The sequence below is a fragment of the Clupea harengus genome, unplaced genomic scaffold (assembly GCF_900700415.2).
Source record: "Clupea harengus unplaced genomic scaffold, Ch_v2.0.2, whole genome shotgun sequence".
NCBI classification, from domain to species: domain Eukaryota; kingdom Metazoa; phylum Chordata; class Actinopteri; order Clupeiformes; family Clupeidae; genus Clupea; species Clupea harengus.
In genome coordinates this window covers 1,318-24,963 of record NW_024880442.1, presented here as the reverse complement: position 1 = coordinate 24,963, position 23,646 = coordinate 1,318, and the positions used below count along the sequence as shown (strand labels likewise).

Here is a 23,646-nt window from a genome sequence, read left to right as displayed (position 1 = left end):
ATACTATGGACTTGCCAAGGACATGAAGTTCTCACACATGGGCACAAAACGTCACACGCATTAGCTGTGTAAAATGAAATGCTAATTGTTTCACGTTGTCCATGTTCTCTTTCCCAGGGAGGAAATTTTGTTACGTCATGATGCGCTTCTGGCACCTGTCAATCACAGACGTACCCGAGGACCCCGAAAGCATACAGATCTTCAGGATAACAGATAACGGAGACGACCCACCTAAGAAGATTGTGACAGCCGTGTACGAGTAAGTGCTAAGTGACGCTCACTTACATTTTTTTACTGTTTTATGGAAGCGGAATTCGCTTGCGGTTGTAGATACTAAGGAGTCCCAGTCTTAACTCGTGGCCTTCATTTGTCACATGTTGAAAGTGCCAGCATGTCACCATCCCAAATGGTGTCCCTCATCAAGGGGTTAACAAAGGAAGTAATCTTGTTTGGTTGTTTTGCTTGATTGATACATCTAGCAGACTTTTAATAGCCCCAAAGTTTCTTGAGGAAGATTCTTAGAGAAATTGATGCAATTGACTGATGGATTCTTAGCTAGCTTTAAGTGTTTTTTTATTTAGTTAATGGATTCTTAGCTTATGGCAGACATTCATTTTCAGCAGCGGTTTGATGGATATATTATTGCTAATCGGTTTGCTCTAAGCTGTTTGCACACACACACACACGCACCCCCCCCCACACACACACACACACACACACACACACACACACTTCTTGTGTCTCTGTCGCACATCTGCAAATACCTCCATCTGTCACCTACTTACACTTTGACTTCACTAATCACTTCAGACACAAAAAGGAACTAATCAGTCATGGTGTAGAACATCATACGGAGCCACCCCAAATTATTCCAGCTGTTTTCATCTGTTGGGTTGAGTTTTTTGTGTAAGTTAGTGGAAATTTAAGATGAATAAAGGCATACAGGAGAGGAGATGATGAACTCTATCTACGCGCTAATGCTGGAATCTGGCGCAGGCCTTGTCTAATGCCTTTGGGTGTGTTTCCCCCCCTGTCCTCCACACAGGTTTCATTGTGAGCTGACAGATGGAGTCGAACCTGACTGGATGGTGACCCACATCTGGCACTGGAAGCAGCTGGAGTGACAGGCGTGACAGTGACAGACGTGACAGTGACAGGCGTGTCTCACCTAACGGTGCCTCGTGAAGAATGTTCTGGATGTCCACCACCCTCGTTCTCTCCCTTACTCAGACGCAGAACTATAGGAACCAAAGCTATTCCAAACTTAGAACCTCAGGATAGTCACGGTTTATGCACCGGCCAAAACTTCAGTGGAACCAAACCCCCATGATAGAACCATCATGGATAGCACTGGACTGTATGGGAGGCTGGGCCAGGCTGGTGTGGGGTGATGTCATGTGCAATTCCTGTTTGTCATTTCTACAACACATGCAACTTCTTTGGCATATTTATTTGTTACAGGCGGGCTTAACTTCTAGTTCAAATCTAGTTACACACACATTTTTCTGAAGTGCAATAAATTATTTCATGGGTTAACAAAAAACGGCTCCTCTGTTTACCATAGACTGTGTATTTAGAGGAAGTCCATTCACTGTAGGGCTGTACTTTGACTGTGATAGACTGAACTTGTGCTGGAGGATTTCATGATAACAAAGCCTACTGTCATGATTTCATAACCTGATCACAGTCTACTAACACAAGAAAAAGGTCAGCCTGTCTTAATTCCTTTTGGAAATGTAATACATGTTTGTACTCCATAAATATGTCTCAATCTCATGCAGGGTCTATATCCCTCAATTTATGTTGTTTGCATTAAACAGCATCATGAAATACACCTCATTGCAATTATTTCAGCATTTTACAGAAGCAGCCACTAGAGTGTGTTAACACCCACTCACCCATATTCAGTTGGAAGGGCTTTTGGGGAGAGAAGCACACCTGTAGAACTAAAGGGCCAGCAAACATGAAAATAAAATTATTAGTAGACTTCAGGCAGTTGGTTATTACAACTATGGAAACACTTACAATTGCTTGTAAATGATAAATCATAAAAAAAAAAAAAAAATTTGAAAGGTCACTTTGTGACTGAACTGCCTTTGGAGTTTTGTTTTCAGTAAATTGCATCTGTTAATTTTTTATTCTCGCAATGACTTATGGAAAGGAATCCATTTAGTAGACAACTTTGTCCTAAAACTGTGGGATATTGCTGGGATACTATAGTATCCTGCTCCAAATGTTTTGATTGATTATAAGTATTAAGAATTAAATAACATCATAGTGACATGAAATCCTATAAATCATATTGATCAGTAGTATGTGTAAGAATTATGCCCCACATTTGTCATTTGTGAAGGAGAACTTACTTGGAACATCTGAGTCATGAGTAGCTTTTCAAAGGCACCTGAATGATAAATTGAGGAAAATTGACAGACATGCATTAAATGTAAAAGTTCTTTTTTTTGTGATGGAAGAGAACATTTCATGGACAAATACCATTTGTGCAGTCTGTAATCACAGTGTGGATTTTAAGCTTGACATATGGTCAATTAATTATCATTAAATTCAATTCTGATACAAAATTAGCCCTTAAGTGGCACACTGCGTGTGGGCTACAGTAATATCTCAGGCTCAAGTGTTCAAGAACAAAAACATTTTCTTGAAGATAAAACAAAAAAAATAAATATGACATGGGCTCCCGTGACCACTAAGAATAAGAACTAGAATCATTTCATGCCTGTAACAACTAAGATGGAAAAAACAGTGCAATGTTGCTTGAGTGTAGTGTGGAGATTCCACAAAACCCTGGCTATGGAACCATCACCTTTTTGCAATGGTGACTGACTGAAAAATGTAATCATTAATGTAGTCCATTGTATAGTATTGCAGTATTAACCACATTTGCAGCTAAATAACCAGAACTGAAGACATAACGTGAATAAATGCGTCGCCTGACTGGGAGGGATTGACAATGTCTCTTTGAAGCTTGCGTGTCATCCCATTCAGCTAACAAACTCCTCAAATGTCATTATTAGAGAAGCATTCCTTGGCAAGGATGGAGAGACATAGAATGGTGTCATTTGAAAGAATTCATTAAACCATGCCACAGTGAAATATGATATGGGATTATATTAATTTTCACACACTGTAATGATTAGGGTGTGCTCAAGTTTGCGTGGGGGTTTTTGTCTCGTGTTTGTTAGCAAGTCATAACGTGATTAAGAGTGGTAGCCTACCTAATGTTTCAATTGAAGAAAATGTGGTAAATTCATATTAGCCGATTATTCACGGCTCTGTGTCAAACTATTAAGCGGGTATATAATGGCTGGAAGCTGGTAAGAACAACTAAAAAAAAAAAACATTGATGTGTATTAATTTGTCATAATTTTCTGTTCTGTTTTTCAGAGGATTAGTCTGATCTACCTTTTATTAAGCTGCTTAAAGTGCATAAACTAATGTGTATATTTAGTCCATTTTTTAGTGTCATTTTTCACTTTCTTCCGTTTGTCAATGTGTGAGTGTGTACATACATGTGTGTATGCAAGTGTGTGCACGTGAGCTTGTGCCTATGTCAGTGCATGGCTTTTTGAGTGTTATGTGATTAGTTTCTCAAAAGCTTCAGACTTAATTAGGCTTTGAGAGATTTTCTCTAAGAAGCTGATTAATAGAATTATGGGGTAAATATGTGCACAAATCTTATCAAAGGCTTCAGATGAATTAGCACTGAATCTAACAGCAACATTAGGAGGACATGTCAGTCATAATTCTCACAGTTGCTATGAACGTGCTCTGATCTGGGATCTGTACACAGGCATGTGAGAGTAAACTGACAGCTCAAAGATCTCAGGCTTGTTTCTTTTCAGCTTTTTAATGCAATCTGGTTCAACCAACATCCAAACGTAAAAATGTTTCTCCTTATAACAAAGTCTTGGTGAGAGGATCCTTGTTAAAAAAGAACGTTTTCATCATTTCATGGAGGTCATAAAGTTCACGGTGATATAGTGTTTGTCAACGTTTTTTTTTCTTCTTCCTCCTTTTCTTTCCTGTTTTCACAAATTGTTGGGTTGGCAATATCATTAGACTTCACCAATCCGCATGAAACTTGGTATGATTGTAGCCCCACGTGGTTGATATGGAATAATACAAGGTGTCCCTAGGTGTGCGTTTCTATTTTTGCTTGCTAGCGCCCCCTGGAGTGGCGTAGGCTCAAAAACCGTTTGGCCCAAAATTACGATTTTTTTTAATGATTTTCACAATCATTAAAATCTACTATCTCCAGAAACATTTAAGCTAAAATGTTTACATTTGGTAAGCAAATACTTGGCTACAGTCTCTCACATCTCCTAAAGTTCCATTTGGCTTGCTCAACAAAATGGACTCCAACAGCCAATACATGCCTGTAGTCCTCTTTCACCAGTGGATATGGTCAAATCATTTCACTTTTTGCTACTTGTGGCAGTTTGCACGCTGCTTGGACCCCGCTGATAGCTGCATGCGGCTATATGTAAACGTATTATTATGATAGTGTATACCCGTTATAAATGCTGATACTTGTACGCCTATATGTAACATTTACTCTACATTTAGTACTGTATTCAAATTTATTTTTGCCTTCAACTAATAATCCTATATTTAGTTATACAGTAAAGCTCGTATTGTTTCTCATATTGCCGCCACATTCACTCATTGTAGTTCCTTAGATTGTTTACTCAGAATAAGATATACAACAAACTTACGGTACGTTTAATTGTTTTATCGAGGTTTTATTGCGGTAGGCAACATCAAGTTCCAGCAGGTTTTATTGATGTCATGTTCATGAATTCACATAAAAATAAGAATGTTATTAAGTATAAATAACTCAAACAAGTTTTCAATTAGCCTGAATTTCTCTCAGAGTATTCCGGAAACCCTCAACACACACTTCCCCGGATGGATGCCTCGTGGACGCCAGCCTCCACGCTTCCTCGAATGTCTCCTCGGATACGTCAACGCCAGCGTTCCGGAATATTGCAGAAATCTGAAAGGCGCACAGACACAGGGAATCAGACTCTCATACAGATTCAAGCACCACTATGCATCAGAACTTCCAAACAGCTCTCACCTCATCTTTGGAGCGCGGATAGAAGAAGTGTTCCTCGTGTACCCCCCACTGGGAGTGGAGTGGCGGGTACAGCAGGTCGTAAGCTGTTGCCAGATCTCCATAGTTGGTGCGGTCACTGACCCGCTTGATGCGTGGTGCGGCCAAATCCACACGCACACTTGGGATTCCAAGGGTAGGCATATCTGAAATACCGGTGCAAAAGGGGACTATACTAGATTACCTTGTCTGACAATAGCAGCCTTTTCCCCAGTTTATTAATTTCATACAACATTCACTCCCATGGAAATGATTTACAGACTGTGAGATGGACGAGGAGGAGAACAAGACACAGACTACTCAACATCCCCTTAAATCCTGGGCTGTTATTAATCACATCATCGTAATCACGCATATTAATTTAACAAAACATACACACACACATCTCTACACAGAGCACATTTCACAGATGTCACTTATCATTTGCTATTTGTCATCAAAAGGATTTGAAGTTGATTTACTCACAGGCAGTGGAGGTTCCATCCACAACTGCTCCGATCTGTGATGAGGAGGTGGCAAACACATCAGGAACGCTTCTGGGCTGAGTCAGAGTCTTGGGTTTTTTCAGCCAGCTTCCCAACTCCACTGGCACCAGGTCCTCAGGCGTGACCAGGGGCTCTGCCTCGGACGCCTGGCCTTCCTCTCTGTGCATGTTGGCTGGAGCAGTGCTAACCGTACGCTCTGAAACACAGGAGGAAGTGACACAGTACACATAGCACTCAGCAAAACACACAATGGTTGTTCTTTGAGTTCAATCTGTGCCCCTCTGAATAACCAGTAATAATGAGTATTAATCTACATACAATCAAACATCAAAACAAGATATCTGCCAATGTAAATCTAGTTCTATTTTTATTTGTAGTGTACAAGTCAGCAGCAAATTGTCTGCTAGCTCTTTGTCATCGCAATTCAAGCGCTTGTTTCTCCAGTCAGTAGCAAGCCACCTGTGCCACATGTTGACTGCTATAGACTGCCACCTGTGCTCACCTTTAGTGAGAATCCCCTGTTCCAGTCTGCCGATGGGCATTTGGTCTTTCCAGCTGAGGAAGTTGGCAAACTCCAGGAAGCTGATGTGTCCATCCTTGTCCACATCACAGTACTCCATGAGGCTGTCCAGCAGTGGGCCACTGAGGTCCAGTTTAAACTGTCGACAGACTTCCTGCAGATCCTCCTTATCAATCTTTCCCTGTCCCTTCTGTAAAGTGAGAACTGTGTTAATAACATGGAGTGTGCAAGACAGTGACATGCATTCACGGCACAATAAGCATATCTATGCAATATCATTTCTACGGCTATCAACATAAACAATGACTGAGGTCTTTTAATTCTGACATTGTTATACTATAGACTATATACTATATACTGTGCCAAAAGAATGTGTAGATAAAATAGGTCACTTCAGGCCATATAATGGCTGTGTGTATGTGAGAGCATGCAGAGAGCAGCAGACCTTGTCATAGTGCCTGAATGCCTCCAGTATAGAGTTAAAGTTGCGGTAATTGGCCTTCTTCAGGTGCTGGCGAGCGACGCTGACTAGACTCCGTTGGCGGTCCTTCCCTCTCAGGTAGTCAGATGGTGGAAGGGCTTGAAGGAGATCCCTAGCATCTGCAAGCAATAGCATGAAGAAGGACCAATGTCACCAATGCTATTGTAGGTACATTTGGAACTCTACAGATGAGTGTGTTCACTGTGTGATTCAATCAGGAACTCTTAATGTGAAACGTAAGCCATTACGTAAGCAGTCGCACCTCTCCTCCAAACACTTCCTGTAAACTGATATCACCTGTACTACGCCCCTGTCCTGGCCAACCGAAGCCCACATCTCTTACTCTTATTCTATATTACTCTACATGCCAGCTTTATCAGGGCAAATTCAAGTTAGATTACATATTGTGTGTTTTACTTTTGATCATTTCAATAATAAATAAATGCTTTTGATTATATATGCTGGTCTATTTAGTGTGAATGGTGCCAACCTCTACTATTCAGAACTCCAAAGACCATTAACCTTATTAAATACATTTTTAATCAGTTCCAAACTGACAGTTTAGTATATTTTATGAGACTGATGAGACTGATTTATGAGACTGATTTGAGACTGATCCTTGAGTGAATTTGACCACTATGGTTGACATCACAGTTTGTGTGGCGCATCCATGTGTTCAATTTCATTGATCTGCTGTTGTGTTGAATAGTTTATGTACCTACACTATACAAGTTGCCGTATTTCCAAAAATGAAATGGATATCAACACAACAGTGCACATGAAGCTAAAGGTTTTTGAGCATTTTTAAGCGCACAGTAAGTCTGCGTCTATAATTTGAGGTTTCGTGGAGTAGTAGCAACAGCCACAGCAAACACCAACAACAGCCGGAATGAGATTAAATATCTCACCCCTGCTGTCGTCCAGAGGCAAGCCTGGAGGACACACGCCAAACCCCAGGTACACCGCAGTCAAGCCATATGGATGATGCCCAGAGGCATGGACCAGAGTCCTTTGATGGTGCAATGCTATGCTCACCACATGCCTGCGATGATCACTTTGATCTCACACACAAGACCATGTCATGTGCAACACTAAAAAAATACACTTGCTGAAACTTCGCTGGGTCCTCACTGCTTTAAGGGTGGGGCAGTTTGAGCAAACTCAGAACTGTGGATATTTACCATACTATGAAGTATTGACTTGTAATGACAAAAATTTTGAAAGACTGTTTTATTACAATCTCTACTGATATTTGAGGTCTTTGACTGCAACGACCTGAAATGACTGCTGTAAAGGTAGACTAGAAAGTCAAGTTAGACAGCAGGTTGTGTAACATTTTCTTTTAGTAGTGCATTTTCTAAATGGTTTTGCTCAACCAGACTTTGTTAAGTCCCACAGGGACTAGAACTAAAAAAGGATAGTTTTTTCATGACTCGGCTGCCAATATGATAGTGTTGAGCAAAAAAGCAAGGTATATGAAAATTATTTCATTATGTATGGGTTGGAAAACACCACACTTCTGTACTCTCTCCACACTCCACAACTACTGGACTAACAAAATAAAGTAAATAAAAGCTTTGAAATTTGTTTTAGATGGATATCCCTATTTCCCTAGTATAACTGTTTTGCACAACACAGAAAAAAATGTACTGACTACAAACCTGGTCCTGCTAAGAATGTCTATAAATCTCAGTAAACAACAATACATAATTTAACAAGAACTGGCTTGAAAATCTATGGGACCTTTAAATCTAAGGTTAAAGGGAAACAACACTTTATCAGCAGAACACTATGTGAACAAAATCTAAATCTACAGATGCCAGGCTATATATAGTAAACCAATGCCACGGTACTCTTCCACCTTTGAGAAAATAACATGCGCATCTACAACAACTGCTTCTTGACTTTTTTCTCTTTATTACTAGAATTGATAGCTGGTGGTCAGAGTTGATACGGGTGTGAAAAACCTCATCTGGATTGAGTTAGTGACATTGCAACTGACTCACCAAAGTCATCAGGTCTCAACAAGATTCCAAATGTGTGTTTCGCCGGAACTTTCAGAGTTTCTGCAATTCTGTCACAAGTTACAAAAATACTGTAGTTAATAATGCTTATCAGCTGCACAATAATGAGGAGTACAAATTGTAAAAATGAGCAGAAAGGACATGGAAAAGTTGACAGACTTACGGATCATGCACTTTGCTTATTTGGGGCTGAGTCCTTTCTCTGAAGTCGTCACAACGCTTTGAGACAAACATTGCACTACAATGTCTGTAAGAGCAACACACCACATTGTAACACTAATTAAGTTATGGTAAATAATTAACCAAAACTGCTTTCAAAAACATACAAGGCTTTTTGAAAACATAAGCCATAGCCTAAACAAGGATAAAACCACACTTACATTTACATTTAGTCATTTAGCAGATGCTTTTATCCAAAGCGACGTACAAATTAGAGAACAATCAAGCTACGAGCAATATAGACCTAGTGTTACAATAAATACTATTTTACATAAGAAATAAAAAAGTGCAGGAATGTAACTTCTGTAAGTGCGAGTTAAGTACTAGTTAGAGGAGATAGCATTAGAGGAAGGATAAGGAGAGGTAGAAAAAGGAAGAGGAAGGGAGAGGAAGTGCAAGTTAGGAGAGGAGGTGCTCTCTGAAGAATTGGGTCTTCAAGAGCTTCTTAAAGGAAGAGAGGGACGCCCCTGCTCTGGTAGTGCTAGGCAGCTTGTTCCACCAACGTGGAACTACGACACTTAACCACCACTCATCCCTTGTATTTGTTTAATATTGTCTTCATATCACACCTACCTGATGACAATATTTTCCAAGGTAACTGCTATATTAAGCCAACAAATAAATAGCAAGTATTTACTAGGTTTGTCTTACTTTTGCTTGTCACATGGCCAGTGAAGGGATTTGGAGACCATGCGTCCATCGTTGTAGTGGGGAGTGGGCACTCCAAACCTGGTGTCTTTCCCACAGTGCTTCCAGTCGTATGCCCTGTCGACACGCTCACCTGCAGAGTCAACATCACCTCATGTAAAACATGGCATCTGAATAACAACTCAGTGAGCCAGACCTGTCTTTGGTAATACAGCAACACACAGCATCAATTATGTAGAAGTTTGGTTATTGTAGATGACAATGTGAAGTGCAGCCAAAGGGTATTTCCTGTGTTGTGTTAACCGGAGCATCTCAACAAAGACTTCATCCTTGAGATGACTGAACTGAATTTTTTCATGTTGCCAGATGCCGCTGCATTTTCAAATTCCCAAATTTCATCCAGAACATGCAACCTCTTTTGTCACTGATGCAGCTATCAGCCAACTCACCTACAAAGTAGGCATTATGAGAACGGATATAATTCTGACGTCCTTCCTGGGAATCTCTCTCAACTTGCTCTGAGGTTTTAGGCGGGTTGATAATCTCACCTGCGTTGATGCCTGCATTATGATTTTTTGCAAGAAAATACTTTTGATCAGTCTTAAATTATTTAATTATACTGAAAAATACAATTGTTGGCATGTGCGTATCCGTTTTCAAGGCCTAAAACCTCCTAAATTATACCTCCTATATTACATTTTACTTACGGCTATAGTTCTTCACACCAAAAGTAGTTTTGTTAATGTTAAACCACTTAGGCAGTCCCAGGCTCTGGTCGTGTGATTTGCCAAAAGGAGCCCTCTGGTGGCTGGCATACCCAGCTTCATTAAGCTGCTGCAGCTTCAGATTAAACCGGGTCTTCGGTGCTGGATTTATCAGTGAACCACCCTGCAAGGTGAAAAACCAGCACACTGACATCATACTGGGCACTCTGCTTGCATGAGCACTTGGTTCACATGTGCATGTGGTGCCAACATTCCTCTAATGGTAAATTGTCATCATTATTAAAGGAGAAATAAGATCAACTTATCAGAACCAGTTTCAGTTAAGCAAGCTCTGGCGATTGTACCATTCACTTGCTAAATTATTTGGCAGAATTGCATTTTGGCACAACTTACAGTAAGACATGTGTTGGTTGTCTTTCCATGCACTAGCGTGCTGGCAATATCAGGGTCATTGGCTTTTCCATAGAACACACGGATGGCCCCTGCCTCAGGGCGAGTGGTATTGAGAAACTTCTTCACCACTGGGGGTGTGATGGCCTAAAATCAGTGAGAAGTTATTATTGTGTTAAGATTTAGAATATGTAGCAGGCGGTGGCATTGTGTTATATGAAATCTATAACGGAGGCTATAGTGCTGATTAGCAGAGGGGAGATTCTATTATAGGATGGTATAGCTGTCAAGTTAACATGCTTGAAATCCATGATGTCAGTAATTGAAATCCGTGAAAATATGTGTTCAGACAGCTGGGAATTGGGAAAGTTCCCATTTCGGAACAAGCGTTCAGGTGTATTCCCCCACTCGGAGGTCGGAATGTTCCCTTTCCAGTTGCTCAGTTCGTGGTATAGTGACAAACCTGGGTAAATTAACTGAGATAGCGGTAAACGTCCTACTAGAAGAGCCCTGTGGCTTCATTCTCCTGGCAAAACACTCTTCTGAACGTTACCACTTAGGCTACTTTGAGTTAATTTACACAGGTATGTCACCATACCACGTTCTTGGAATACCCCCCCTGGTCTATGTTCGGCCCATAGAGGTAGAAGTTGTCCAGTGATGAAGGTGCTTACTCGCTAAATATTGAAACATAGTTAATTAGTAACTGTTACGCAGACGTAGTGAGACGCACAGTGCCAAAAGGGCTCACTCTCACTGCGCAGCAGCAGTCTATTGGACGTGTAATTATTATTCTATGCTATTGGGAGGGGCATCCGTGAGATTTAGTGTCGCATACGTGAGAAATAAACGTAAATAACTGAGACTTGACAGGTTTGAACTTGTATCAGCCTACTCTGCATGCCACCTCTCAACAACAAGTATAAATAATAATAATTAAAAAAGGAAAAATTAAAAAGAATTGTATACAATGTAGCCTAATAAAAAATAAATGGGTTTTAGCCAACTGGTCTAAGAGCTAAGGACTTACCCGTGGTGATAACTCAAATAATGTCTTGACACGGTCACCAAGGGGTTCTCGTTTCCCTGCCTGAGTCAAAGAGCAAAAACATTGAGATGGTTGTGAACTAATCGCTGTTTTTTACTACAGCTTGGGATTTAGAGAGAAGCAAACAAGCATCATAGTAACGTGCGAGACAGGCGGAACAATTGTGTTTGTTGGGTTGATAACATTATATTACAAAAAGTAAAGCGTTACCGGTGGAATGGTCGGGAATCTGTCGTTTACTAAAGTCATTTTCTTCGTGTCGCTGAAAAATGTAATGAATTTGTAGCCATCTAATTCATCCAACTGCAAGCGACTTACAGATTGTCACTCACAGTGCTAACTGAAGTCCGTCATTGTGCGAAAAAGATATCAGGATGTTTACAACCTGTCTCCTAGCAACAAGTTTGGCAAGATGATAGATATTTGAGTTCTTTCTCTGTGACGTATTCTTCTAAAAACTCAAAGAAAAGAAAGACAGAAACAAATATAAATGCATATTCAACTCAAGTCAAGATTTAAACTTAAATCAAGAAATGTTATTTGCAGCTACCAAAATGTTGTCTATTTCAGATAACATGTAGGCCAGGGATGGCAAAACCAATATCTGCCCCAAATCATCAAACTTTCAACTGACTTTAAGATTATTTCTGGCCACAAAGATGCGGGATTATCTTCAATAAAACAGTGAAGATATTAGATGAGTTTGTTGCTTCCTGAATGGAAAATCAAAGGTCGTCTTCCAAATGCACGTGCTACAATCGTCCTACAAATGAATATTTGTTACAATAAACAGGAAATTGGGGTAGCAGGAGAGAGGCAAAATAAATGTACATTTGGAGTAAATTGAAAGACAACTTTAAGACGGGAGTTTCTGATTGGCTATTTCATTGCTATACGTCAAAGATGTCAACTCCAGTCATACGATCTGTCATCCAACGTTTTGAGGCAAAGAGGGAAGTTGCGAAGAAAAGGAAGGGAAGACATTAGCAACCAGAGAGATTTCTCTGGCGTTGACCACGATTTGGAACGCGAGAATATCGCCTATTAGTGGTTGTTGTTAGGTGCCCTTATCGTTTTCGTCTGGAGAAGGTAAGCCTCTGGGCCATTTTCCGGCTATTTCATTTTGGAGTGATCTTGACGTTAGTTAAAATGAAGCTAGGTTAGCCAACATTAGCTGTTCTACAGGCTACGTTGTTAGCAAAATACGAAAAAGGAACTTAATTAGCTAATGCTAACTTTGCTATAAACATGGGCCTTTAGATGTTATACCTTATGCTATTGATAAGAGACAATAATGTACGACATCGGTTGGCAGTATTGTGCCATATCCATGAGATTTCTACTACGATCATGCAACGCTAACTAGCTAATTCAAATAATATTTTCTTGCACTTTATCGGATTGCACTTCGTTGGTAGCTGTGTGGATTGGTATGTGATAGTGTTAGCTAACTCGCTGACATTGGCGTCTGCGTCGAAAACCGTATTATGTTAGAAATAAGTGGGTAGTTAGCTAGCAGGCTAACATACGAGTTTTTGAAAAGTCTAACGTTAGTTGGTTAGTGACAGCCAGTTAGCGCTAGGAAGTGACTTACTTGTGTGAGCGGCATTTACAGTATGGTTTATGTAGTTACGATGGCTACTTTGTCAGTTTAGTGAGTTTTTCACTTTGGGAATCAATACACGTATTGTCAGTTTTCTCATACGGATCAGCGCTAGCTGGGTAGCTTGAGAAAGGTGTCCAGCTGGCTAGCAAGCTAGCAAGCTACATGACACAGCTTGTTGCTCAATTATGATGCGCCCATGTTAAGAGACTAACCCGTCGATTTGTCACCGTGAATGGCAGAGTTATCATAGCTTATCTAGTTTTTAGAAATCTACAAATAGTAATATGTTTTTGAGGTACGATCAGAATTAGGGTCAACTTGAAGCGTGGAAAGTTAGCTAGCTAGATGATGTTGAGATAACTAGTTAGCTGTTTAGCCATGGAGGGACCGAAGCTGAGGGCAAACAGCCAGACGCCTTCGTTGTTCCCTTGTTTATGCATCACTGTTGCCAGATCGGTCAAAGTCGGCGGCGCAGTGCTGTCAAGTTACCATACTTACACCCTGACACTTAATTTAGACGTTAGAGACAAGAATGATGAAAGACATTGCCATAAATGTCAATCATGATATCTTTTTACGGGTTGATGCTGGTACATTGGCATTACATAAACTTCTGCCAACAGTAGCGTACCTTTAGGTGTTATTGGCTATTTATGGTCACAACCTTGATGTAATAAGCTGCTGGGTTAAATCACCATGCTTATTGAAAGCCAAAAGGTGGTTAATGAGTCATGCAGGAATGTGTAAATACAGGATTTGGTTCTTTGCTTGACTTCATCCCTTAGTGAGGTAAACAGAAGTGCTTAACCGTGATCTGGAGAAATATAAGGCTTTTGAAATAGAACCAGAGCTAGTAGATTGAATTGCAGTTAAACCTCAGTGTCACGAAGAAAAAACAAACATCCTGAAAAACATTTGTTGATTTTACAAAATTCAACGTCATGTTTTTCAACTTTGTCAGACATCAACATAGAACACCGTTGTTGTAATGGGGAAAATCTGTAAGGCAGTTTAAAATGTTTTTTTTTACACATAAACTGTACAAAAATAAGAGTATAGCATTTTCAGTGTTTTTTTTATTATTTTATTTTACTGTTACATGCAGCCACAGGGGTCACAAGTCACTCTCTTTGCTGCCTCTGCCATTCAGTGGATGTATCATTTGAATTTAGTTTACCCATGAACCCCACTCTCCCTCTTCTCAACCGTTTCAACAGCACTGTGGCATCTAGGTTATGGCAAGTCGGGGTGGAGCGACAAGACCCAACGGGCCCAATGCCGGCAACAAGATCTGCCAGTTCAAGCTGGTGCTGCTGGGAGAGTCGGCTGTGGGGAAGTCCAGTCTGGTGCTTCGGTTTGTCAAAGGCCAGTTTCATGAATTTCAGGAGAGCACAATAGGAGGTGAGGCAAATGTTCACTGAAATACGTTGTTGAAAAAAACAAATGTATTTGCTTCCACAATACTGCAGAAAAGATTTAAAGGTGCAGTACGCAATTCTAATCCAATACACGTTTTGTCAAATTCAGTGAATTGCTTGTCACCGTCTTCGAGCTGTCCGTTCTGTGTGTGCACTCAAAAAAAACCTGGTGATCGTATACAGCCCTGGCCCTGTAAATGGGAAACAAAGTGGCTGGAATGGAGCCATACACTTTTCAAGCCAGTCAACACGTTGCCCCAGGAGTATGGAAGCAAGGGGTTTCATTTGATTGGCTTTTGCGCACAAATATCAGCAACCTTTAGCCCGAATCGCACACCGCACCTTTAAGCACCAGGGGGTGCACTCAAACTCCAGAGTGGAATAGGGGAATATGATTCACCATCAGAGTATGGGGACAGTCGAGGAGAAGTCAGATGTGGTGAGGTTTTATGGTAGCTGTTGAGGAAGGAAAAGTAAAGCCTGGAGCCAGCAGATTTCATTCATGAGCGCTACCTCTTGTGCGTCAGTGATCATGCTAAGCACCAGTTCAAGGTCTATGTGGTGAGATGTACTCGGCTTACTTTGGATCTGATACTTGTGATGCACCCCCCCCCCCCCCCCCCCCTCCCTTTCTGCCGGTATTCCCATTTACAACTCTGATTTTCTTCTTCTTCTGTGTGTTTTCTCCTGTTCATCTAGCTGCCTTCCTCACTCAGACAGTGTGTTTGGATGACACGACGGTCAAGTTTGAGATTTGGGACACGGCAGGACAGGAACGCTACCACAGTCTGGCGCCCATGTACTACAGGGGAGCACAGGCGGCCATTGTGGTCTACGATATCACAAATGAGGTGAGTCAAGATCACCTAGGAGAGCGTAAAGATCAATCCTGGTGATGGGCTAATAAATGTGAGGAGAGAGAAAGAGAGAGAGAGAAAGAAAGAAAGAAAGAAAGAGAGAGAGGGAGAGAGGGAGCGAGCGAGAGAAAGAGAGAGAGATTTCCTGCTGTTTGGCCTTACTGACAGCAGTGCTCATTTAACTCGATATTGCTATTTTCTGTTTCAATTTTCATAATGTTTTTCATGCTTGTTGTGGTTAAGACATTCCAGTAAACTCTTGCTTGTATTTGTTCAGGAATCATTTGGACGAGCAAAAAACTGGGTGAAGGAACTTCAGAGACAAGCCAGTCCGAACATTGTAATAGCTTTGGCTGGCAACAAGGCCGACCTTGCCAACAAGAGAGCCCTGGACTTTCAGGTTTGTTTCCTCTTTAAATGTTGTTGGGCTTAATCAGTGCAAGGCATAGACTACTTGCACTGTTGTGGTATTACAGCAGCGGAACAGTGATTCACCTGGAAAATATTATTAGCTGTTGTATTCAGGGGAGTTTTTGATGTGTGGAATTATTTCAGTTTTTAATATTTTGATTGAAGAAGTGTAAACTATTCACTTTTTATGCTATTTCTTTTTTATACATAGTTTTGGACTATAACCAGATACAGACTATGTGAATTCTCATAAATTTGCTCCAGTATTGGTTTGGAGCTGGTTAGTCACAGATGGTATGCGATGTGAATTGGCAGTAGAATTAAAGCAGTCTGATCAGTGATGCCGGTAGTTCTGTGTGACAGGGCGATGTTAACCCCCGATGATCTTTCTGTATGCAGCTTGCACAGTCGTACGCGGATGACAACAGCCTGCTCTTCATGGAGACCTCCGCAAAGACATCCATGAATGTCAATGAAATTTTCATGGCTATTGGTGAGTACACGCTTTATATACATGGTGACTGTTCCCATTGGTTTATGTTTAAAATGGTGATGACATGAGCGTCTCCTTTACATTCACACAATATAATTTAGGTGCTTCTAATGCCAACATATCTTGTTGAATAATTTAGGAACACCAAGGACAATGGTTAGTTAAGAGTGCAAAAACTTGATGGGAACTAAAAGATGTAATTGGGCCATTTGAAAATAAGGAACAAGTCATAACATATTGGCGAATTTGTAGTTTTAGCATTAGCCTGTTGTACAGACTTGTACATAATTTCTGCATAGAGAGATACACGATTAAAATCTAAGTATTTTACTACACATATAATTCAATTTAATATTGTGTTATGACAAGTTATAATTAGATTGCAGATATGTAATAGTTAGTGTCATGTTGCTGTGCATGATCTCGCTGAGAACAGACAGTGCAGCACTTTAAAGCTCAACCTAATTCAGGATGTCGTATCAGACGATTCACTATTCTCTTTAGGACATGGTTACACGCCCCCTTGTGTTGTTTGGTCTGGCATTAGTAATGACTCCCTTTCTGTCTTCCTCTCTGCAGCGAAAAAATTGCCCAAGAACGAGCCCCAGCCAGCGGGAGCCAGCGCCACTCGCAGTCGGGGAGTGGACCTTACAGAGACAGCCCAGCCCACTAAAGGACCATGCTGCAGTAACTAGCTCGCTGGACACATCTCATCTCCTCTCCTCTCCTCCTCAACTCTTCATAACATCGAGACATGGGGCTCCTCTTCCTCCTCCTCCACCTCCTCTTCTTCCTGCCAACCTCGCTCCCTTGACTAGCTAAAGACTCTGTGTAGATATGTTTCCAACACCTTTTTTTTTTTTTTTTGATGTTCATCAGATTGATAGATGCATGTATCACTACAAAGCATAAAAGACACACACACACACACACCTGACACCACACACACACACACACACACACACACACACACACACACAGGATACATACCCGCACACATTTTGTGAATGTTCTTGAACCAGAAAACAAACCAGTAGGAGAGTGTCCAAGCTCAAGAAGTGTGTGTTTACGTATGCATATATATATGTGTGTGTGTGTGTGTGTGTGTGTGTGTGTCTGTCTGAGCAAGCATGTGTTTGGACTGATTTCATGAGATGGACTGATTTCCTCACACTGGGAGGCACAAAGATGATGTGGGTGTATGTAACTCCGCTACCACCACCATGCGTTTGATGAAAAAAAGGTGTGTCTCTCTTAAAGCATCAGACCCAAACGCCACCCATCCCTGCCCTACTTTGCACCCTCTCCCCCCTCTCTCTATCAAGCCCGGGGCCATGCCTGTGTTCACAGCGATCTACAGTATTGACGCAGGGTCAGGCAAGGACTCTTTACAACCAGGCATTCCTCCTTGCTCCTGCTCTTGAGGATAAAGCCCCCTTTTACGGCGATGCGTGGTGGCAGTGCGAAGCCCCACATTGCCACGACCCCTATAAGATTGAAACCAAAAGAGCTGCAGGGTCTATTTGGTGTGAACTTTCCACAGCTATCTTGCCTGACGAGTACAGCGCATCCACGAGAGGTGTTAGACATGTTACGTTTTCTGAGTGATTCTCATTCGATTGATGGACATGATGTTGCTTTAAGAGAAAGAACAAAGATCACGGACAGTGAAAAGATAAACAAGGAAAAAAAAAAGAAAAATGAAAAAAAAAAAAAATCTGCTCTATGTATTATTCAAAACTTTGTGTTTCCATTTCTGTCACTTGCATCTGTTTAACATTGCCTTTTCTGCAATCAGTGGACGAGTAGACAAGATGTTTTCTCGAACCTTAGTAGTCGGGGGAGGTCTCTATACGTGGGTATGGCCCAGAACATTATTACTAGTCTGGAGTATCTTCCCTCAGCACAGCCCTGTGTGATATGAATATATTGTAAGATAGAGTGATTCAGTCAGCCTTTTTATAACTGAAGCAGTACAGACCAAGGGGGTGTGTTTAGGCAGTCAAAATGACAAGACATAGCTCGTTACCTCTAACTAGTGTACCTCAAGAAGATCAGCCTTGTGTGTAGGGATGTGCGTCGTTTCCCGCCGCATCCTTACCATGTAAAATGGGGGGGGGGGGAAGCCCCTGCCGAGCACAGCGCAGTTAATTCATATTTAGAAAATGGAGGGATGGATGACGGAGGAGTACTGAGTCATCTTGACATTCATGTCGGATCTTTGCACTGCTTAAATATACCCTCAGCTTGTTTTGCAAAACCTAGAGATTCCAATTGTACAGTTTCCCAGAATGCCACTGTGGTTGTAGATTTTGTTATTTTCCACAAACTGGTCAAATAATGTTAAATGGTGGTCTTTTTAAATGTACTTCGTGTTATTAACAAATCAAATTGACATTTACTCAGTGGTCTGTCTCGTAGTTTTATCTGAACGGTCTCTGTTTTTATTTTTTCGAAGACTCCTAGCAAATTGCACAAATTTGAGGTGTGTTTTGGTCATGAGCTGGTGACTGCCCGTTTGATCAAATTAAAATGCATAATCGTGGAAGTGCTAACCTACTGCTTAAAACACCAAATGTAGCTAAATGAACTATGTGACTGTCAGAGAACCGAATGGACAAAGTGATGTAATGACCTTAACAGTGAAGGACTAATCTTAATGGATTGTCCAGGTACTAGCTAATATTTTCAATAAAGGGGGTGAAATTCTACGTTTAATGGTGTGGATGTTTGATGAAGCTCTACACGTAGCACAAGGCTGTTCTGTGTTTTAAGTCAACACCTGCACAGTGCTGATTTTCATTTGACAAAGAGCCACACCAGAGAGGAGCCGATTGGCTGAGGGAGTCAGACCCCGTCCTCTGATTGGACACCCAGTACCTCCAGCCCTTGGAGGAGGATCACCATGACGGAGATGTTCTCCCTGGAGCCTGAGGCCATCGCTCTTTGCAGCAGCTTGCTGCATATACTGGCTGCCAGCTGCTCATAATTCACGTCCTCCACAGCCGCCCTTCCTGCGTCCTCCCTATTAGTTGGGTCCTTGGGCTGTCTGTATGATGCTGAAGGCTCTTGGTCCTCCATTCCCCCTCTGCATGGTGGTTTCTCAATGGCCGCCTCTTGGTTCTCCGCAGGTTCTTGGAGCGTAAAGCTGCACAGGTCTCTAAGCTGCTCCTTGGTGGCTTTGGTGTGGCTGTGGCATCTCTGACAGTTGCGGATGCACCTCCGCACCACGTGGGCGATCTCCTCCGGTTGGACTCCATCCCATAGGCCCCTGGACCCCAGCACCAGCAGGCCGGAGGACGGGTCCAGGCCCAGGGACACGCAGGACGGTGTTGGGAGCACCACCTTCCTCAGCTTACGATCGCCGTAGTTGCCAAACCCTCGCGTGGCGAGGAGGAGGCCTTCCACCAGGCCGTGATTCTTGTTGATGCTGATTGCACCCCCTTCTTTCAGGATACGCTTGCGCTCCTCTGAGTTTGCCGTACTGTGGTCCTTGGTCACATTGAAGCTCTTGCCTTGTTTGTAGAGAACAGCATGGATGTTTCCTACCCAGCAAAGTTACAGGATATGAGCTAGTATACAGTGCATCATTGTTGTGATGTGATCATGTAGTACATTTTGTTCCATTGATGCAACAGTTAATTTAACTTCTTTTCATTATGTCGTCTGAATGTGTTTTCACATTACAAACTGCACCAAATCTTACAAATGATAATGATTGGTGTTAATTCTGTTGATGGGATTAATCAGTAGTTTCACAAAAAATTCTGTTACTCAAACAGTGTAACGAAATCAAGACAGTATTCCACAAAGCAGGATCACAGAAAATGTTCTACTCGAGTCCGTACAACAAATTTAGAGCGATACGAACGTCATGAAGCTGGATGTGTCTGTGTTTGCCTAACTTGAATCAAATGATTTTTCCTAATAATATTTTTTAGTAGGCTGCATCACATTTGTGACTGTGCCTAACCTGATCAAGGGCAATTCATTTTCAGAATAACAAATCGCTATCTGGTTCTATACGAAGCACCTATTAGGGGGGAAAACTGCCTTACAGGGAGGTTTAAATAGTAGAAAAATAAGACTTACAGGGACGGTATATTTAGATCACAATTATCGTTATGTCTTTCGTGGTCTACGGGGTTGTGAAAATTAAAGTAACACAGCAAGTGATCCTCATCCCATACTAGTCATCTTACTTATGCAATTTGCTGCTGGCCACAAAAGCCACTCTTTAATGTGCAGTACAAGAGTATCCTCCTAAATTTCCCTGGGGATTAATAAAGTATCCATCTATCTATCTATCTATCTATTAGTCCTGTGTATCGTGGTTTTTAAGAGACCACTGATGGCGTCTGTATTTGGACTGATTAATTGAGACTTTCTTGGGTGTTGTGGACCATACACTTAGCTCCTCAGGAGACAAGGATATGCGTTGTGATACAGGCTTGGGTTTTATACTGCAGTTATCTGGGTAAACCAGAACTCTTGCTTTGTGGAATACATCTTTGTGGAAGGCTATTTCAAGACTGACCACAGTTAGCGATGTGCATCCTTCCATGCAGTGTCTTGGGATCCTCCTCCTCAGGGGTGACAACCTCCTCAGGGGTGACCTCTTCCTCCTCAACCATGCAGATGACGGAGGCGCAGCCACTCCAGCGCAACTTGGAGGTCTCGTTGCGGCCTAACCCGAGGATTCGGTCCATGTGTGCAAACGCGATGGTGAACGCCTGCGTCATCTGCTGCTCCTTGGTCATGGTCCCCTGGTCCACAGAGACCGGGGAGTCTCTCTCAAACAGGGTCTCCATTCTGGACAGAAAGTCCCTCTGTTCGCTGGCCAAGGAGAACGAGGGGTCTGCTTTGACCAGCTGTTCCAGCAGCAGGACTGGGAGCTCTCTCGCTGCCAACTCTGCTGAGCTGCGTCCATGGAAACCGTCAAACACCCCAAAGAAACTTGTTCCTTTTTTACCCCCGTAGTCGCTGATGAGCACGCTGGCGTCTTCCATGTCTTTCCTCCAGGCCGCGTTCTTGTCCTCTCCCTGGGCCACGGCCCTAATCAAGGGGCTATTCCCAGGGTAGGTGACCACATTAAACTGTGGTTCTGGAGACGGCCCGGCGGAGGCTGGGGTCTTGCCCATAACATTGCCAAACTCTTCACAGCTGCTCAGGCCGTCTGAAAGGCTGAAGGAATCCTGGATGGAATCATTGGACTCCTCTGGGACCTCTGTCAGAACAGGGCAGCTGCAGTGCAAACATTAACAAATCAGGCTCTGGATTTACATTTAAAAAACATTTTGGCTTATTTTTTCTTTACCAAAGTTAGTTTGAAGTCTTAATGTATTAAAATGATATTAAACACTAATATGTGATTCAACATAGACTGTATTGACTTTTAATGTCTTTTAAGTCTGTGACAACAACCCCTTCACACAGGATTTAATATACTCCAGCTATTATTTTGGTTGTGTCTCAAGAACAGGTTATAAATCAACCAAGAAGCAATAACAAGATGAACAAGCCAGTCCAAAATAAACAAAAAAAGCTAATTACCACTTTTCTACTGCAGGTTTTCTATCCATGAGAATATGTAGATTTTAACTGTTTTCTTGGCTTGCCATAGTAACTGTTGCCACAGCAACTATGAATCATTACAGCTTTTCAGATAGAAGTTAGCCAAAGTTTTGGAAGGAACAAAAGTATGTTTGTGGATTCAAGTTGAGCAACATAGACACAAGACCATCAGAGTGTTCCAGCTTCTCTTCTTTTCCAGCATGTATGAATGTAAGCTTGAGTCTTTAAGGCTACCCAGTCTTTCCCTGCTTTGCAGAGGCTGACAAGCTGAATTTCTTCACATTCTTCACACATCCGTACCATAATAGGAGGGCAAGATTATAAAATTGCACTTCATGTGCATACTTGTAAGGCCCAGAAGATGGCAGCAGTGCACCCTCTTTTAAGTCTCTCTAACTCTCTCTCTCACACACATGCAGACACACATAATCCTCTCACTAATGTGAATGCAGTGACCTTTTCAGAACCCACACACAAAAACAAGTCTGCTATGAATGTGAGCATAATCTAAACACCAAAATCAATGGGCTGATCACTGCTTGATCTGTGTGCAGATAGCCATGTGGGGGGCGAGAGACACCCACGTGCACCAGGGGCGCTTCTAATCCTCTCCCCTGCACGCTCACCATCATTCACCAGACATTACTGTCACATTCCCCATTCCTGCCTTTCTATTAGGGATTTCAAAGGATTCCTAATGTGTTCGCCACTTAATTGTACTGCAATTTGCACTGAGTACGTCGAAACAAATCAAATCAACGTAATGGTTGAGGCAAATAGTGACATTCCATCTTCAAACTGAGCACCTTTTAGAAAAATGTAATGTATGCAGATTTTTCTTTCTTTTTCAGAAAAACCCAAGGTGACATCTAGGGTCGGTTGGCTGGCTGGTTGGCATTGGGCGGCATGGTACGGTGCGGCAATGTGCACGGCATGCATCACCTGTCCTGCTTGTCACCTGAGACCCTGAGCTGACACCTCGCTGACAGTCCCATTAAGATGATAACTCTGCCCCCGGAATACATTACTGTCACATCTCCCCCTTGGTTTCATCGCCTCTCATCACCGACCACACGATGGCAAAGAGACAGGAGGGGGAGAGAGAAAAAAAAGATGTGTTCTCTATACCTTTTAAGTGGGGGGGTTTACAGGCCCATAAATATCAGCAAACAGATCTGATAATTAAGTAAACAAAACCGATTCGGGGGGAAATTGTATTATGTTGGTGTATGTAGGCTCTCGGGCTTTTCCTTAAGCTCTTGAATGAGTTCCCAACATCCCTCTAATTTCTGAGGAGCGAAGCAGCTTTGGCATTACCAAGCACAAAATGTCATACATATGTGCTGTTGTTGAAGGAAAGAGCAGTGTGTGTGTGTGTAGATAAAATAAATCATTCTAGCACAAAACTGGACTTATTGTTTATCAGTTGATCCTTGGATGAGCAGTCTCTCATGGGCCCCCGATGGGAAACGTGTTCTGTGTCTGCAGGTTGAAATGTGCACCGTGTCCAGCTGGGTATGGAGCTTTGAATTAAAAAATACCCCCTCAAGGGTATCTTCTCCGTGCAAACGAAAAGCATGTCATTCTGTGCAAAGCACTACTTGAAATGTAGA

The 23,646-nt window shown here is 42.0% G+C and overlaps 4 protein-coding genes across 4 annotated transcripts; 2 read left to right on the top strand and 2 right to left on the bottom strand.

The window, feature by feature from the left end:
- The first annotated feature begins 23 nt into the window (after positions 1–23).
- On the top strand, positions 24–1,681 carry LOC122132151 (m-AAA protease-interacting protein 1, mitochondrial-like). The gene is made up of 2 exons (XM_042706954.1): positions 24–259; positions 1,046–1,681. The coding sequence occupies exons 1-2, from the start codon at positions 102–104 to the stop codon at positions 1,122–1,124; spliced, it is 237 nt and encodes a 78-aa protein (XP_042562888.1). The 5' UTR covers positions 24–101; the 3' UTR covers positions 1,125–1,681.
- A 2,366-nt stretch (positions 1,682–4,047) lies between these two features.
- On the bottom strand, positions 4,048–12,176 carry efhb (EF-hand domain family, member B). Its single transcript, XM_042706952.1, has 13 exons — positions 11,885–12,176; positions 11,657–11,716; positions 10,630–10,773; positions 10,219–10,399; positions 9,961–10,071; positions 9,515–9,644; positions 8,808–8,891; positions 8,627–8,694; positions 6,585–6,739; positions 6,122–6,329; positions 5,600–5,815; positions 5,099–5,280; positions 4,048–5,014 (listed from the first exon to the last, which is right to left on the bottom strand). The coding sequence occupies exons 1-13, from the start codon at positions 11,921–11,923 to the stop codon at positions 4,868–4,870; spliced, it is 1,725 nt and encodes a 574-aa protein (XP_042562886.1). The 5' UTR covers positions 11,924–12,176; the 3' UTR covers positions 4,048–4,867.
- Positions 12,177–12,500: 324 nt separating this feature from the next.
- LOC122132150 (ras-related protein Rab-5A-like) lies at positions 12,501–19,177 on the top strand. The gene is made up of 6 exons (XM_042706953.1): positions 12,501–12,763; positions 14,498–14,681; positions 15,398–15,549; positions 15,833–15,955; positions 16,366–16,459; positions 17,039–19,177. Exons 2-6 carry the CDS (start codon positions 14,516–14,518, stop codon positions 17,152–17,154), a joined length of 651 nt encoding a protein of 216 aa, XP_042562887.1. The 5' UTR covers positions 12,501–12,763; positions 14,498–14,515; the 3' UTR covers positions 17,155–19,177.
- Positions 19,178–19,306: 129 nt separating this feature from the next.
- Positions 19,307–21,703, bottom strand: LOC122132152 (protein phosphatase 2C-like domain-containing protein 1; the record flags this gene model as incomplete). The annotated part of the gene is made up of 2 exons (XM_042706955.1): positions 19,307–20,004; positions 20,997–21,703. Coding segments are annotated over 2 exons (1,405 nt in total), but the record flags the coding sequence as incomplete, so codon positions are not given.
- Between the last annotated feature and the right edge of the window lie 1,943 nt (positions 21,704–23,646).

Bases quoted from the DNA above. Each gene is read 5' to 3' on its own strand.
- LOC122132150 (XM_042706953.1), top strand. From the start codon at position 14,516: ATGGCAAGTCGGGGTGGAGCGACAAGACCCAACGGGCCCAATGCCGGC. The intron at 15,550-15,832 runs GTGAGTCAAGAT...GTATTTGTTCAG, and splicing joins TCTACGATATCACAAATGAG to GAATCATTTGGACGAGCAAA. The intron at 15,956-16,365 runs GTTTGTTTCCTC...TTCTGTATGCAG, and splicing joins AGAGAGCCCTGGACTTTCAG to CTTGCACAGTCGTACGCGGA.
- efhb (XM_042706952.1), bottom strand. From the start codon at position 11,923: ATGACTTTAGTAAACGACAGATTCCCGACCATTCCACCG. The intron at 8,892-9,514 runs GTAAGACAAACC...TTGCTCTTACAG, and splicing joins TGGCCATGTGACAAGCAAAA to ACATTGTAGTGCAATGTTTG. The intron at 6,330-6,584 runs GTCTGCTGCTCT...CTCACTTTACAG, and splicing joins CATTCAGGCACTATGACAAG to AAGGGACAGGGAAAGATTGA.
- LOC122132151 (XM_042706954.1), top strand. From the start codon at position 102: ATGTTCTCTTTCCCAGGGAGGAAATTTTGTTACGTCATGATGCGCTTC. The intron at 260-1,045 runs GTAAGTGCTAAG...TCCTCCACACAG, and splicing joins ATTGTGACAGCCGTGTACGA to GTTTCATTGTGAGCTGACAG.